The 18,656-nt window shown below is 40.2% G+C and overlaps 1 protein-coding gene across 1 annotated transcript in view; it reads right to left on the bottom strand.

Moving 5' to 3' along the window:
• Positions 1-16,661, bottom strand: part of ADGRL4 (adhesion G protein-coupled receptor L4) — a 110,498-nt gene extending 93,837 nt beyond the window's left edge. Inside the window, exons 1-2 of the mRNA XM_075615726.1 lie at positions 16,316-16,661; positions 15,262-15,405 (exon numbers count right to left, since the gene is read on the bottom strand). Of these exons, the coding sequence (XP_075471841.1) occupies positions 15,262-15,405; positions 16,316-16,337 (166 nt within the window). The 5' untranslated portion in view covers positions 16,338-16,661. The remainder of the gene's footprint in view (positions 1-15,261; positions 15,406-16,315) is intronic.
• Positions 16,662-18,656: the final 1,995 nt, after the last annotated feature.

The raw sequence follows: 18,656 nt of genomic DNA, 5'->3' as shown, positions 1-18,656 counted from the left end.
GAAAGCGTATTGCACAGCAGATGCTAATGCCAATTATTGACTATGGAGACATAGTAAATGGCTCGGCACCTCAAACCCACCTTAGCAAACTTGACACCCTCTAAAATTCAATTTGTCGTTTTGTTCTCCAATGCAACTACAACACACATCATTGCGAAATGCTCAAAGAACTAGATTGGTCAACACTAGAGTCTAGGCGCAAAGTTCACCTTTCCTGTCTTGCCTTTAAATTCTTCATGGGCAAGCTACCCAGCTACCTGAACAAGCTCCTCACCCCTACCACTTGCAGCACTTATCACCTGAGATCAGACTCCAAAAGACTGTTCATGGTCCCAAGTCTCAACAAAGTATCCGGACGTTCCTCCTTCTCCTACCTTGCACCCCAAAACTGGAACAACCTACCAGAGACCCTCACATCCACCACCAGTCTAAATTCTTTCAAATCTAAGGCTGTCTCACATTTTAACCTGGGCTGTAACTGTTTCATACGCTCATAATATATATTTTCTTTAACTGTGCACGCAATGTCTGGTATATAATGTATACCCTGTTCATTTATGTAACTGTACTTGTAACCATGTATTATTTGTCTTAACTCTGTGCCCAGGACATACTTGAAAACGAGAGGTAACTCTCAATGTATTACTTCCTGGTAAAATATTTTATAAATAAAATAATAATAAATAAATGTGCTCACAAGTGATATGTGTTTTTCTGTGTGCTATATGGCGAGGGGTTTTTGTCACTTTTTTTTACCCACCACAACTTATTTAATGCATGTTAAATTCCAAAGTTCTAGAAAACATATCAAGATGAATCAAAAAATTATCTCCTTGAAAGGGATGGATGTGTTTTAGAAAAACACCAATTTGATTTTATCTGGGTGCATTGCTCACCATACATTAAAATATATATTTTAAATATGCAGATATAGCAGATGTTACGGCAACGGGGCGGTCGCAATGCACCAGAGGGAAAAGCGGACATTGTTTTGAATCAGCCGTGGGTGAGAGCGCAGGGGCCAATGTGCTATTGCATCCTTATTAGCGCGCCAGTCGGAGTAATGATGTCTGCGACAGTACATCTGTAACTTATTCCAAACGCAGGTTTTCGGAATGCATGATACTGTTATCAAACATATTAATATCACCTTCTAAATTCAAAGGCTATACTAATCATCTTAATGCTCTCAATGTACAGTATACAGCTTAGTTTACCTATTGCTTTACACCAGGGGTGACCAACTCCAGTTCTCAAGGGCCACCAACAGGTCAGGTTTTAAGGATATCCCTGCTACAGCACAGGTGGCTCAATCCGTCCCTGCTTCAGCACAGGTGGCTCAATCAGTCTCAGTTTCAGCACAGATGGCTCAATCGGTAGCTCAGTCAAAGACTGAGCCACTGATTGAGCTACCTGTGCTGAAGCAGGAATATCCTTAAAACCTGACCTGTTCATGGCCCTTGAGGACCGGAGTTGGCCACTCCTGCCTGTCACACTCCTTTGACATATTTGGTCATGTGATGCTATAGTACACATGGAGAATATATACTGTATGTACCTTTAAAGTGTAATACATTCTGTGCACATCATCACATCTACAGTAGGAACAACTCTCGTCCTAAGCCTGAAGTGTCTCTAGCTGCATCGATCTGATGTAAAAAATCTTTTCATCTTGTAATGACATAAACCAGTACATAGGTTAGAACAGCACAATGCTTTTTATAACTGCAAACTTCACAATGGCATGTTCTTGAACTGACGAGCACCGCTGCATTGACTGAAAAACTGTATTAAAGAATGAGTTTCTTTTAAAAGGTACATGGATTTCAAAAATCAATCAAGATCCATGGGGAGAATTCCTAAAAGTGTGAAAGTCGTAACTATACCAGTCGCCATTCTCGCGTTTTTGTAGACGCCCTCCACGAAAGGCTGGTAAACGTATCACAGCGGACAAACCAAAGCTGAGAAATAACGTTAAAAGCACATGTGGGGAGTCTACACTAACGTGTCTATACAGCTTAGTACTGTATTGTGTTTTGTAAATAACTCACTAAATCTAATGCATCTAAAAAAAATGTTTTATTAGAAGAAAAAGCACTTGACTTCTTTGTGGTTTGAGCACAGCAAGTTATGATTAATTAGATGAAGCTTTTCTTTAGTATTCCTGGTTATTTCATTTTTTTTCATTCCGAAATCACTTCTTGATCTTCCCCTTCAACACAATATTGAAAAACCCAAGTAATACCTTTCAGAAATGATGAGTTCAATGCATTATCTCCCTATACAGTACATATCACTCTTTTTCGTCCTACCCTTTCATTAAATCCTTTGAAACCACCCTCAGCATTGACAGTGTAACCCTTTAAAAAACCAGACAAATACCCATGTCTTATTCCAGTGACAGAATGAAAAGTATCTGACAACCAAACTGAATAAGATGATGGTGGGTAAAATAAAAAAAGATACAAAATCTTCACTAAATACACTTAATAGGAAATACAATAGTCCATAACTCTGACAGCGTCTTCCATAAAGCGCAGTAGTAGACTGTAAATGACCTTAGCACAGTTTGCACTTCCAGAATAGTGGCACTGTAAGGCTGCAGCCAAACTCCATCTTTCCTTCCATACTTCACTATCCCCAGAAACTTGTTATTAACCCCCGCTATTCCTGCTGGAAAGTTGCATACAGTGCCCCCCCCCCCCCCCGAGTTTACCACTCTACGATATTACGTTTTGATCTTAGTGTTTCTTTTCCTCGGAGTGATTGCTTCCTACAGTATACCTTACCTGCGCCTTGAGGCGATGCTTTTTAATTTTTATCACTGGACACATTTGGAAACACTAATGCCATACTTTAGAGCAGGGGGCTCAACTCCAGTCCTCAAGACCCTCCAACAGGTCAGGTTTTGAGGATATCTCTGCTTCAGCACAGGTGGCTCAATCAGTCTTTGACTAAGCCACCTGTGATGAGGCAGGGATAGCCTTTAAATCTGACCAGTTGGTGGATCTGGAAGGCTGGAGTTGGCCACCCCTGAGATAGATGAAAGTTTTTAGGGGAAAATTTGAACTTTCACAAGTTTCCAACAAAGGGCCTCATGCAGAGAGCATAGAATTTTAAAAATGGCGAATTTCATAAAAAGTAGCTTTTTTGGAGAGTTTTATTCTCCATATGCAGAAAAGTGCGAATTCTGCTATGTTTAACATGGATGCGTGTGGCGAGTTTAAATTGGCGAGATGCGCGCTTCAGAAACGTGTAAAAACAAATTCGCGCCTTTTTTTTCCCCTTTACTATAGGCGGCGAGCGCCATCTTGCCATATTTTCGTGGCGCGGCAAAAATGCGAGAATCGCGCCTTTTTTTGGCGCGAACAGCCGCTACTTGCCGTTCGCACCTCTCTGCATTCGGAGAGTTTTAAAAATGGCGCGATTGAGGTTCTCGCCAGCCGCGAGGCGAGTTTTAAACATAGAAATAAAAAAATGGCGCGTTTTTCGCAACTCGCCATTTTATGCCGTTTTCTGAGGGAAATTGAACAAAAAATGGCGAGTTTTGAAATAACGATGCTCTCTGCATGAGGCCCTTAGTCACAAAACACTATCTTTCTCACGGAGATAATGTTATTCCCAAGTTAGCTAATATTTGCAAAATGTCACAGCTTTGGGGTCTTTGTATCAACGTAGAGAAAGGTGTGTTATTGACTCACTGCTCCTGTAGTTGCATCGTATGTAAGAACCATTTCTTACATCTGATAAAGATGTAGATGTGGCATAAGTGTAAACATTTACACTTATACCACTTCAGGTATGGAGGGTTTGGGAGAATAAATAGGAGAAAAAGAATGGCATAGAGAGGCACAGAATGTGATACATTTAATTATAATATGTACACATTGTAATTTCTCCCCAACTCCTCCTACTGACTCTCCCCAAAGTGCAAGCTGGGGCAGAGACGCAGAATGTGATACATCTCATTATAATCTGTGCACCCTGTAACTCCCCCCAATTCCTCCTACTGATTCTCCCCAAGGTGCAAGCTGGGGCAGAGATGCAGAATGTGATACATCTAATTATAATCTGTGCACCATGTAACTCCCCCCAAATCCTCCTACTGACTCTCCCCAAGATGCAAGCTGGGGCAGAGACGCAAAATGTGATACATCTCATTATAATCTGTACACCATGTAACTCCTCCCCAACTCCTCCTACTGATTCTCCCTAAGGTGCAAACTGGGGCAGAGACGCAGAATGTGATACATCTCATAATCTGAGCACTCTGTAACTCCTCTCCTGACTCCTCCTACTGACTCTTCCCAAGGTGCAAGCTGGGACAGAGACGCAAAATTTGATACATCTAATTATAATCTGTGCACCATTTAACTTCCCCCAACTCTTCCTACTGACTCTCCCCAAGGTGCAAACTGGGGCAGAGACGCAGAATGTGATACATCTCATTATAACCTGTGCACCATGTAACTCCCCACAACTCCTCCTACTGACTCTCCCCACGGTGCAAGCTGGGAAAGAGAGATGCAGAATGTGATACATCTCATTATAATCTGTTCACCATGTAACTCCCCCCAACTCCTCCTACTGACTCTCCCCACAGTGCACGCTGGGACAGAGATGCAGAATGTGATACATCTCATTATAATCTGTGTACCATGTAACTCTCCCCAATTGACTCTACCCAAGGTGCAAGCTGGGGCAGAGACACAGAATGTGATACATCTCATTATACTGTAATCTGTTCACCATGTAACTCCCCCCAACTCCTCCTACTGACTCTCCCCACAGTGCACGCTGGGACAGAGATGCAGAATGTGATACATCTCATTATAATCTGTGTACCATGTAACTCTCCCCAATTGACTCTACCCAAGGTGCAAACTGGGGCAGAGACGCAGAATGTGACACATCATATTATAATCTGTGCATCATGTAACTCCCCACCACTCCTCCTACTGACGCTCCCCAAGGTGCAAGCTAGGGCAGACGGGGGTCAAAAGGAGCAAAATATTTAGAAACATTGGGGCAAGATTAAAATTCCACAGATTTGTGCCAATGTTGGTTTGATACTTGCAACATTTTGTAATGTTTGTAATTCACTTGGCAAAATTTGATAAAGCAGAAAAAGTTCATGTGAATACATCTCTCCCAGAACACTAGGAGTAGTGCCCATCTCGTGCCCATCTCGTGCCCATCTCATGCCCATCTCGTGGTGTTTCCCGGCATGTCTTTTAAAAAAAAAATATTTTACGTTTTTCCATTTTAAGTTGCTAATTTTGAATGATGTTATTCTTGTTTGAGACTGGCTTCATGCTTTTTTTTATGTATTATTTTGCATCTTATTTTGAATTTTTCTATTCATAATTTGGTATAAATTCAAATTGAAAACCAAACAAATTGAGTTTTGGCAAAATCAGAACAATATATATATACTGTATTTCAGAATTAAGACCACATTCAAAACAAAAACACAACATTTTTGTCAGAACAAAACTCAAATAAGTGTCCCTACACACACACACACACACACGCACACGCACACGCGCACGCGCACACGCACACGCACAAGCACACACGCACGCACACATATTCAACATGATACATACTATTTGTCATTACCATGTATTGTGCTACAAAATGATTAATATAATAATATTAAGTTATGAAATAAAATACAAAATAAAAATAAATAAACACAGGGCAGAATTTTGCTGCAAAAACTGTGAATAGTTTATACAGCAACATTTGTCAATTTTGCTCTAGTTTTTGAGAAATTTCAAAATATACTCGCAAAGCGAATTTCGCCACATTCGCCAATACTAAACTTACAGATGTTGGAACCCATTGTTTTTTTTTTAATGTTTACTTATAAATGAATAGAAAGAATATGTACATTCCATGAAATAATGAATATATATTTGTATTATTTTGACCTTTTAAGAAAGCTTTTGACTTAAATTTCAGAGTTTTTTTTAACCGAATTTATGTCATTCAAGTTCTGCTGTTTGTGTTTAAATAGACTTGTTTCATATTTTGTCAAAATTAAGGAAACTGCAAATAAAAGAAGAAAATACAAATCATTTGGGTTGCCATTCCCGCTACAATTCTGATTTTACTTCTACATGTACACAACATAATAGGAGTGTATGAATATCAAAACATCAATATTCCATAACCTATTAATAAGAATTAATTTCTGCCAACTTGTAAGATCATTGTAATCTAACTGAAATGTTGTCATTTTGTAGTCAGGTGGGAATTTTAATTTGTTTAATTAGATGAACTACAGCCCAGAAGCATGGGAGCTTTGAAGCACTTAAGCAGCAGTTTGGGGCTGTTAAATGAAGATTGTGTGTCACAGCAGAGAACATCAATCCTTTTTTTGGTTGCCAAGAAAGGCTAGTTGATTTGTGGAAGTTAAGTCCGAGAGATCACATGGCAACATCACAGCTCATTAAATAACTTTTGCAATGGCTTCTGCTCTGTATATGTTGCACATTTTATATGTGAACATTATCTCTAGAAAGTTATGTGAAGGAAATTAATTCCTAAAATATTATCCAACTGAAGGCGGTTTGCTCACTAAAGTGTGACTGCTACTGTTGCTTTTTTGTTTAACAGCCGTTAACTTGAGTGGCCCTTAGTGCTGTAAGGATTAGTAAACTTAAACTAATTAAAAAGGCTATGGAGAGAAATACGAGGAGATGGGCACTTGGCCTGGTGTTCTGGGTTTTGATTCTAAAATTGGTAATGGTTTTAGTTTTGGAATGTAAGATTCTGATTTCCCGCACTGGTTTTCCCCATCAGAGCCAGTAACGCTCTATAGCGTGATGAGCACCATTACATTTCCATGATACTGTGTCACTCAGTCTCGTAGTATAATTCCCTTTCCTCAGGGGTTCTGAACTCCCGCCCTCAAGACCCCCCCAACAGGTCAGGTTTTCAGGACATCACTACTTCGGCACATGTACTGATGGAGCGGCCGTTATTCGAACACATCTCGGCGCCGATTTTGAGTTCTCTGCTGTTCCCCACGCAGCATGAAACGCGGCTAATCGCCCCAGGCACCCGCGCTTATCACGGATGTTTTGTTTAATTTTCATGGATTCGGTTTCTTCGTTTGCAATAAAATGGATGCATTGTAATGTGTACAGTACTGTGTTATTGTGTTACTCTGTTACTGCGTCACTGTGCTACTGTGTCAATTTCATGTTTTTAAAAGCCAGAACACTAAAATTCGTTTTTCTGCTCTCGCCGCGCTCGCATCTTAGTGCGGGATGGCTGGAATTCATCCCGCGGTTTCAAATCGGGATTCCGATGTGCATGACGCGTGAAGTGTTCGAATAACAGCCGCTCCATCAGTAGCTCAATCACTGGCTCGGTCAAAGACTGAGTCACAGATTGAGCCACCCGTACTGAAGCAGGGATATCCTGAAAACCTGACCTGTTGCGGGATCTTGAAGGCGGGAGTTGAGAACCCCTGCCGTACCTAATTGCACGAAGAATCGTTTCTCCTAGGAGGACTGATTACTGCATCTCATTATCACAATATCACATTGTACAATTGATTTACTTGTTTGAAAAATATTATTTCATCAAAGAACCATGTATACAATTGAACGGCCTGCAAGGTGTCTTCCACAGCTGGAAGGCATCCTATGGCATAGCACTGCTTAGTAAATCATGCCCTAAACGTGTCATCGCCTTAGATTGTAATCTCTCTGTTACTGTGATTCCTTTTTTCCTTGTGCTTAGTAGCGACGGGACAATCCGCCCAATTCCGTTTCCCGGATTTTCGCTGATGTTACGCCCAAAATCCATTTTGCGGTTTAAAATCCGCAATGGATTTGGTCAGTTTAAATCCGCGCGGATTCATCAAACACCGCCGTTGGATAAAACCCGTGGACGGATTTGTAGAATCCAATCTGCGGATTTAGTAATCCGGTGGCGGGTTCTTAACAACAGATCGCTGAATCTGCGGATTGGATTCTAGGAATCCGTCTGCGGGTTGCGGAATTGGCGCAGTAATAATAATAATAAAAATACGCAAAGCGCGAATCGCCCTTTTTCAGATTGATCTGCTAAAATCAGTGAACCAAAGGAACCGGCTGATCCGACGCGGATCCAAATCCGCCACCTCTAGTGCTCTGACTCATAGTCCATGCTGTTATGCTGTGACTGCTTTAGTACTTGTACCTTATAATGTAAACACACACAGGGGGTTGTGCATTAGTGCAGAGAACAGTGTGTCAGTATTTGGAGTCCCGTCAAATTGCGAGGCCCTAAGCTGTAGCTTATTTAGCTTACACGGAAATCCAGCACTGCACACAGCATAATACATACCGTAGAAAAACATCGAGGGCAATGGAAATATAACGTTTTCTGGCTTAAGTTCAAAGCAGTTTAAAATATATATATATTTTTTTTAAACTTACGAATCTTAAGAATCAACTGTTCATTATTGTATACAATGATCGTATCAAATGCTCTTACCCTTCCATGACATGGATGTCATTTGTCAGATAAAAACAAAATTGCAGAAAGTCACCACTTTTAGTAGAGATTTAGGGAATCATTTGATTTAGCCAAAAATCTCCATAGACTTCGGCGACTGAGCGCTCGAGCTGCCACTTTTGCAGAAATATAAAGAGCCCTTAATAATCAAAATAAACCAAGATATCTGTCATGGATTACAGCAACAACAAAACGGGTTCTATACTCTTACTGAAACCATGATGTTTTGTTTTATTATTGATATATTATACTGTAGAAAAGGAACATTTTTAGTTTGGGTTGATTAATCATGCCATGTAGATTTAATTACACATACTGCTATTTATGCTGCAGCTCTATTATTTTTGTTGTCAAGTTGCAATTAAAAAGTAATTACATGAAAGATATTTAAGTGAACTTTTGGAAGTTGGTACAGTTACATAAGAAGTTACGATCCTAGCTCAGGTACTGCTGTAAGATGCAGCCGGTCATTTTCCTGACAATTGCTTTTCACCTCCCTGTGTTTCGCCGGACATCTTGCACCCATGGAAAGGAACAAACTGACATCTTTCTCTTCTCCATTGAAAAGTCAGATTATTTGTTGACCTTTGTTGCTACCTTTCTGCCTTCTCTTTAGTCTGGAAGATTCTTTGCTGTAATAGACTTTCTTGATCATCTGTGTTACCATCACGGAAACTGTCATTACCGGAGCAGTGTGAGCACGGTGACATGTCTGTTATCGCTAGTGTCAATAATATGCATTATAACATTTATAAGATATGTCCTTTTACCATTTTTTCATGAAGTGGACTAATAAATCATTCTCTCAGTTGCTATAATTATCTCAATAAAAGAGAAACTGCTGTAAATTTTGAAAAAGAAGAAAGGAAGCTGGCTGAAAGGAGAGCATAAAAGAAAGCAAATTACAGACATTTGCTAAAAAAAAATGTACAATTACATCTATGGTTCTAGTTGACATGTCACTTTTTATGGCAGTGGTTACGTCTGTAGATAGCATTGTTGTTTAAAATGTGAGAATGATGAATATGTAAAAAGATTGATTATCCTGGTGTCCAGAGGTTTTTGGGGGTCTTGATAAAGGTGTGTTTGTGTGTCGATAGATGTATGTATATCTTTATTTATATAGCATTATCCATGTACATAGCACATTACAGCAGTAATACACATGACATAATAATATAACGCATAGTGGGAATAAGTGCTTCAGACATGAAAGTAACAATAGGAAAGGGATTCCCTGCCCTGCAGAGCTTACAATCTAAGTGGTAAGTAGGAAGAACTTACAGAGACAGTAGGAGGGTGTTCTGGTAAGTGCATCTGCAAGGGGCCAAAGTCAGTTCATCTGCAATGTATAGTATCAGCCACGGAGCTACCAATAGTCTTAAAAAGGTATGTTTTAAGAAGGGTCCTAAAGGTGGGGAGAGAGGGGGGCAGTCGGGTATTGAGGGGAAGGGTATTCCAGATGTTTGGGGCAGTTAGTGAGAAAGGTTTTAGACGTGAGGTGGCTTTAAATACAAAAGGGGCCAAGAAAAGACATTCTTGAGCAGAACGCATGAGTCGAGCAGGTGTATAGCGAGAAATTAGGGCTGAGATGTAAGGAGGGGCAGAAGAGTGTATTTATTTATAAAATGTTTTACCAGGAAATAATACAGTGAGAGTTACCTCTCGTTTTTCACGTATGTCCTGGGCATAGTTAATATGACAAATAATACATGGTTACAAATACAGTTACATAAATGAACAGGGTATACATTATATACAATACATTGCATGCACAGTTAGAGAAGATGTATATTATAGGCTTATGTAACAGTTACAGACCAGATTAAAATGTGAGACAGCCTTAGTTTTTAAAGAATTTAAACTGGTGGTGGATGTGAGAGTCTCTGGTAGGTTGTTCCAGTTTTGGGGTGCACTGTAAGAGGAGGAGCGGCCGGATACTTTTTGAGCCTTGGGACAATGAACAGTCTTTTGGAGTCAGATCTCAGATGATAAGTGCTGCATGTGGTAGGGGTGAGGAGGTTGTACAGATAGGTGGGTAGCTTGCCCAGAAAGTATTTGAAGGCAAGACAGGAAAGGTGAACTTTGCGCCTAGACTCGAGTGATGACCAATCTAGTTCTTTGAGCATTTCGCAGTGATGTGTGTTATAGTTGCATTGGAGAATGAAGCGACAAATTGAATTGTAGAGGGTGTCAGGTTTGCCAAGGTGGGTTTGGGGTGCCGAGCCATATACTATGTCTCCATGGTCGATAATTGGCATTAGCATCTGCTGTGCAACACGCTTTCTGGCCAGCAGGCTTAGGGAGGATTTGTTCCTATAAAGTACACCTAGTTTGGCATAGGTTTTGGATGTCAGGGTATCAATGTGCATTCCAAATGTTAAGTGGGAGTCAAACCATATGCCCAGGTATTTAAAACTAGTAACAGGAGTTAGGGTGGTGTTAGCATTGGTTCTGATCTGGAGCTCAGTCACTGGAAGCTTTAAAAATATAGTCTTGATCTCAAATACCATTGTTACAGTCTTGTCAGTGTTTAAAAACAGTTTGTTTTGGGAAATCCAGTTTTTGAGTCTCAAAAAGTCAGACTGAAGTATGTGTTCAAGGTCAGAGAGGCTATGGCTTTGTGCATATAGGATTGTGTCATCTGCATACATGTGTATTGAGGCTTCCTTACAAGCTGTGGGGAGATCATTGATTAACACTGAGAAGAGTAGGGGCCACAGAACAGAGCCTTGCGGGATGCCACAGGTGATATCCAGGGGGTTGGATTTAGAGCCTGAGATGGACACATGTTGGGATCTACCTGATAGGTAGGACTGAAACCAGTTTAAAGCATGGTTCCCAATTCCAGAGCTTTGGAGTTTGTTAAGCAGGATAGCATGATCGACAGTATCAAAAGCCTTTGCAAAATCTAGGAATATTGCACCAGTGAGTTGACCCCATTCTATTCCACACTGGATTTCATCTCAAACTTTTAGCAGGGTAGTTACCGTGGAGTGTTTGGGGCGAAAGCCTGATTGGAATTGGCTAGGGAAATTTGTCTTGTTATAGTAATCACTTAATTGGGAGTGGACACATTTTTCCATGACTTTGGATAGGATTGGGAGAAGGGAGATTGGCCTGTAGTTTGAGACAGTGTTTTTGTCCCCACTTTTGAAGATTGGGACAACTCTGGCAGTTTTCCAGGTCTTAGGGATATGGCCTGCAGACAGGATAGCCTTAGAAGTGAGGAGCAGAGTTTTGTAAGTGATACAGGGTTAAATAGGAAGCCAGGAGAGGGATTTCAGCAGGAGAGACGCTGAGACAAATTTAGGAGAGAATAAAGTGATTCTTGCAGCAGCGTGTAGGATAGATTATAGGAGAGACAGGTGAGAAGCAGGTAGGCCGGACAATAGAAGGTTGCAATAGTCAAGACGGGAGAGAATGAGTGCCTACGTTAGAGTTTTAGCAGTAGAGTGACAGAGGAAAGGGCGTATCTTTGCAATGTTATGGAGAAGAAACAACAGGTTTTAGCTACATTGTGAATGTGAGAGGAGAATATGAGGGAGGAAGCAAATGTGACCCTAGGCAGCGTGGTTGTGATACTGGGTGTATGATGATTTTGCCAACAGTAATGTAGAAGGGGCAGTAGGGCCAGAATTGGGAGAAAGTATGAGGAGCTCCGTCATGGACATGTTAAGTTTGAGTCGGCAGAGAGCCATCCAGATGATACAGCGGAGACACATTCAGAGACTTTTGTCTGTACGGCAGATGTGAGGTCAGGGGTTGAAAGGTACATTTGTGTATCATGAGCTTAGAGATGATATTTGATGATATGTGATAAGGTCACCTAGACAGAGCGGGTATAGAGAAAAGAGCAGGTCACAGGACTGTTCAATAGAGATTGACAGAAAAGGAGGTGTTTGCCCTGAAAGTACGATGGGAGAGGTAAGAGAAAATCCGGGATAGAGCGCTGTTATGAATACCAAGAGTATGAAGAATGTGACGGAGAAGAGGGTGGTCCACAGTATCAAATGCTGCAGAAAGATCGAGTAATATGAGCAGAGTGTAATGACCTTTGTCTTTTGCGGCATGGAGCTTGTGTATGTGCATATGCGTGTGTGTATATTTGGACCTGTTGCAGAATTTCAAATTTTGCTAATTTTATAGAAGTTTTAGCAAAATATTTCTCAGAGTTGGAATAATCAACATATGTGAGGAATATGTGGATCTACAACTACAAATGATCTGAATCATGCATAGACACTAAATATACAACTGAAAAAAATATCTGTAAGCTTATTATTTAACAAGCAAGAAATATATTGATAAATTAAACACATTTTATTTCCAAATGACATATTGCAGCAATGTAACTATTTATTATTGTTCCCTAACATTAGTTAGTCACGAGAAAGCTTTTCAGTAAATTTTGTATTGTATATACAGTCAACGACTGAACCACTGATTGAGCCACCTGTGCTGATGCAAACATACCCTTAAAACCTGGCCTGTTGGTGGTCCTTGAGGACTGGAATTGGCCACCCCCTGATGCTAAAGCCTAATACTAATAATGTTTCCTCAGGATACACATGGTAACTGTAGTTCTCTACATTTACTATGATTGTACAGTAGAATATTTCATCCACCATGTTTAAATAGGAAGCTTCAATCCTTTGAATGTTGGATAGGTGGAGTTACCAGAGTGCTACAGACCCTCACAGTGCGGTCATGTGACCTCTTTCAATAGCGGTCACATGACCGTTGTGACCATTTTCTAGGCACTTCCTGTGTTTTTTTTTTAAATTTTTTATAAATTATGTCAATTTCCATAGAATAGGAAGCCACAATAACGTTGAGGCTTCTTATTGGCCCGTGGGACCCGCACGATTTGGTGGCCATTTTGTTTTAAAGCCAACAACTACACAGGCAAGTATCTCATCAGGAACCAGGGGTCCCAGGGGCTGAAAATATTGTGGTGTAAAAAAAAAGATAACGGAAAGAAAGTGCCAGGATTGTTGCTGTAAGTTGCAGCTAACGTTGTGTTTCCCATAAAGAACTAACGTGTCTTAACGGAGCAGGGGGTCTCCGGCACTGAACCTCACTCATTTCCGGGGACCCCCTGCTTCCGGACATACTTACCTCCATAGGGGGTGACGGTATCTCCTGCAGGACTACTACACCATTTTATCTGTCTACTTTTTGTATGGAAAACAAGGACGCCAAATTATTATTATTGATTCCCTCCAGATGAAGGACCCTGAGAAGTTGGAAAGCTTGTAACATATCCACTAATTGTTGGTCCAATAAAAGGTATCATACCCCCTAATCCCTCCCCCTCCTGTGTTACTACAGTACATGCAAGAAAGGACCAACACGGTGACCCATCCTTCTTTAATTCCCACCAATAACCACAGCAGCTGATCTCCCATACATACTGTGTTCCTATAACCTTTTTAACATTCTAAAAAAACAAAGAGATCCAAGAATTGATCTAAAAAAAGCCCCATGTTACAGCGCCCTCACAGGGTCCCACAATGGAGGAAAAATGTTGGGGTCTCCCCAAAGGAGGGAGAAAGAAAGAGACAGAGAGAAAGAGACAGAGAGAGAGAGACAGAGAGAGAGAAAGAGAGAGAGAAAGAGAGAGGCAGAGAGAGAGGCTGAGAGAGAGACAGAGAGAGAGACAGACAGAGAGACAGAGAGAGAGAGACAGAGAGAGAGAGAAATCCGGGAGAAAGCCTGAAGAATATCAATGACCCCAGAGGTAAGTGTAATAGTTGATCCATATATCCCTTAGGTGCACCCAACCTCTTCTATGTAATACCTTTGTGTTTGATAGGTGGAGCGAGGAGCTATTTGGGGTTTTGTACTTTTTAACCTCCATAGAAGAAGAATATTCTGTAAATATTCTGTAAATTCTGTGTCAGAATGTGTCACAATGTCCAGAACTGATTCCTTCAAAGTCTATATACTGTACATGGCTGTACATTTACTATAATAAAATATTGTAACTATGACATGGATGCTCCACTATTTCTTTTTACCAATGTAAAAAAACAAAAAAAGAATTTCAAGTTAAGGTAGTTCTAAATGTATCTAACTAATATCGTCTAATATCTTCTGATGTAACTAATATCATCTAATATCTTCTGATCTAACTAATATCGTCTAATATCTTCTGATCTAACTAATATCGTCTAATATCTTCTGATCTAACTAATATCGTCTAATATCTTCTGATCTAACTAATATCGTCTAATATCTTCTGTTCTAACTAATATCGTCTAATATCTTCTGATCTAACTAATATTTTCATCAACTTGTATGAACAATAAGAAGAAAACAAAATACACATAAAGCTGGAGTGACGCATTATAACCTGAGTAGTAACTGTTACTAACTGTTACTAACCCGTTTGCTAGAAATAGAGAACATGTTACTCCAGGGGTTCTCAACTCCAGTCCTCAAGACCCCCCAACAGGTCAGGTTTTCAGGATATCCCTGCTTCAGCACAGGTGGCTTAATCACCGATTGAGCCACCTGTGCTTAAGCTGGGATATCCATAAAACATAATCTGTTGGGGGGTCTTGAGGACTGGAGTTGAGAACCCCAGTGCTAATCCAAGGATATCTATCTATCTATCTATCTATCTATCTATCTATCTATCTATCTATCTATCTATCTATCTATCTTTATATTGTTCAATGTTCAACCATTCACTAAATACACAACATTCTAAAATAATGTATAATATGGCCAGTTTACCTTCACAGAAAGTGATGCCATCTCCTGTATATCCATTAGAGCAGTAACAAGCGGTGACTTCTTTAACAGCTCTACATTCTGCGTTTACATGACAATTCCGTAAGCACTGCTGATATCCCTGTCCCAGCAATGTGACTATACACACTAAACAAAAACAATACGATGGGTGGTGAGTGCTTAACAATATGTGACTGAAACACAATAATTTAGAACTATACAATGCCCTTTATCACTATATGTGTAAGCAACTACACATATACATATATATATGTGTGTGTGTGTGTGTGTGTGTGTGTGTGTGTGTGTGTCTATATGTACATATGTATATGTGTGTGTGTGTGTGTTTCTATGCATGCATGTACACAGAATGTATATGTATATCTGCCACGAACATTCTGTGTACATGCATGCATAGACATACCCATATATACATATGTACCAGTACATATATACACACACACATTGTAAGATATTTCAGAGAACAAAAGCTGATAAGAAAAACAGCAGAGATCACTTAAGGAGAACTCAATAGAGGAATGACTAATATATAGGTTGTAAGATATGTAACTAAAAAATACTCATTATGCCTATGAGAAATATGACTTTTTCATATCCTTTTATTCCTTTATCAGAAAAAAATATTACGAAGTGTCAATTGTAAATGTTTAAAAAATTACTTTTTAGTTGCTGTTAGATACAATTATATTTTAGGGAATTATGCACCAGACAGTGACTCCCAGTTAAAAGAAAGAGAAAATGGGGAAACTGCACCAAATTTAACAAAGCACCAAAAAACCCTTTTGCTTTGAATGCAGTGTATTTTTGATTTCCTAAATTTGGAGTTTTGTTGCCTAGCTTTACAATCAAGAAACTTTGATACAAATTCCCCATAATCTTGGCACTCCCACTCAGCACATACCCCCGATGTTAGAAAGTGTCACTTTCTGAGAATGGCAGATAAACCAAGCCATGTCAATAACATCAAAACGTTAGAAAGGATAGATAATATTCACCACCAAGTTAAAAAACATACATGAATCGCAAAATTACTTACCTATTAAAAATAATTGTTTCATTTGTGATGGTTGCTTAGAGCTTAGCCCCAGACTGAGGCGGGCGGTACACGTTGTTCAGGACGTCTCAGCTCAGTGACGCAGCTAATTTCCTTTTAAGATTTTCCTGTCTCTTTGTTTGCCCAGGACTTCCATTTCCTAAACTTTCATCAACTTCGTACTAAAAGTGAACTCCTCGCTCATGTACTGTATACTCTGTAACATTTTTTACTGCTAGCTTCTATTAGCCAATAGCCACTGAACTTGAGTTTCCCTTTACTTGTAAAGGAATATAGTATTGCAGCTTTATTCATTGAGTTGGGAATTCCATGTTCCAGTGACGTTAGTAACTAACAAACTGTTTTATATCTCATAAAGCAAAGGGAGGAGGCAGAATTCATGTTTTCCTGGCTGCTCCTTTGTCTTACTGATCCTGAGAAAGATTTACTTGGAATAAGTGTTGTGTCTATAGCTACTGAAAAAACTTCTCTGGGAACCATCTATCCACTTCCTGGTTCAAGAATGTGGACAAACAAAATGTACTTATGATTTGCCCGGATAGTGGGACTCGGGAGTTTCTTCTACTTACAGTCTTAAACATTTACTAGTTCTGCAGCAGATAACGAACTTTACTATTTTTTTCTGCTTTGGGGTTTTCGATGTATGGGGGATGGGGGATGGGGGATGGGGGCGGGGGAGGGTGGGTGCGGATAATTTGTGAGCATTCAGTAAGTCGCAAAACCCGGGGGCGCATAGGGAGTCATAGGATATAACTGTGCACAATGTTGGTAAATTCTGAGGTTATCTTACCCCATGCCTGGTTTGTATAAAGTAAGGAAATATGTTACTAATAGGACAATATAAATGTAAGTGTTATTTCATCACGCCGCTGTTATGAGACGATAAATTAAACTACAGGGGAAAAGAATGACTTACTTTTCTACTTGCCAACAACCTGGTGTTGGCAAGTAATCCACAGCAAGGGCTAAAAAGGTAAAATGGAGATACAGTATTAACATGATGCAATTCGCATTTTTTCAAAAATGCTATTAAAATGCAAATGTATCTAAAAGCAAACCAGTTATAACTGAACTTTTGTTGTGAATGACAATTTCACAAGGGAAAAAGCAATATACTCTGTATTCCTAATGCTTAGGAAAGCTTCCACATTTTAAAGCAGCAATCTACCCCAAAATGTTGTCATTTCTTTTTTTGGGGTCCTTTAGAGCTGATGCGTGTTTTTCCAACCTCCTCGGATCTCCCCGTTCTTGAGATTTACAGTGTGTGTTTTTTGTTGTGTCAGCTTCACACACATCCCTGAGGAAGTGACACATGGTCATGAAACGCGCAGGGAGGAGGAGCTTAGTACAGTGCATGTGAGCTGAACAACCGCTGCGTCCATCTGGTGTTGGAGAGGTGACCTGCGCCGCACCGCTGACGTCATCAATTGGCGCGTGACTGTGTGCGTCTCACTTCCTACCTGGCTGGATACAGGTTGCGGACGGCATTCGTAAGAGGCACCCCTTGCCCTTACATATTGTAAGTGTGAGCAGTGCGGCTTTTTTATATTGTTATTAAAGTGTATATGCGTAGTACACTGGGCTGTTTTTATTTTCTTTGCACATTGGCTGTTGCGGTGTATGCTGCTCCCGCGAGGGCGCCTTCCAGTGCAAAGAGATTCATCTTGTGAACCACGTGGGGTCCGTGGATATCAAGGTGGAGAAGGAGCCTACAACAGATTCTCTCCCCTGAACCAACAAGAATATATCTTGTAAGTGGGTTTTTTTTCCCATTTCTTGGTTAGGGCTTTGTGGTCTTCAATACTACGCAATGGTGTGTCTTTGTTCTTTTGTAATTACAGAAACCACCTAGAATTGATTGTTTGAGGACTAATCATTCCAATCAGAACTTCTGTTGGTGCAATTACTCATCTACCAGGACTGTTATTCCATCCAGGACTGTCTTTGGGATATGGTATTGTGACCATCAACCTTTTTAGCGCCGGGGACACTGCTTTTGTATATGTACTCTGTATTCCTAATGCTTAGGAAAGCTTGCACATTTTAAAGCAGCAATCTACCCTAAAACGTTGTCATTTCTTTTTTCGGGGTCCTTTAGAGCTGATGCGTGTTTTTCCAACCTCCTCGGATCTCCCCATTCTTGAGATTTACAGTGTGTGTTTTTGTTGTGTCAGCTTCACACACAGACATCACGATTATGGCAGCAGGGTCACAAATAGTAAGTCGCAACGTTGTCATCTAAATTATGTTGCAACTTCCTATTACTAGAGTGAGCCGGACCTCGTAGCCATTTTGGATCCACAGTGCAAGTATTCTTGCGCAG

Source organism: Ascaphus truei, chromosome 10 (genome assembly GCF_040206685.1).
Source record: "Ascaphus truei isolate aAscTru1 chromosome 10, aAscTru1.hap1, whole genome shotgun sequence".
Lineage (NCBI taxonomy): Eukaryota > Metazoa > Chordata > Amphibia > Anura > Ascaphidae > Ascaphus > Ascaphus truei.
This window is presented reverse-complemented; position numbering and strand designations above follow the sequence as displayed.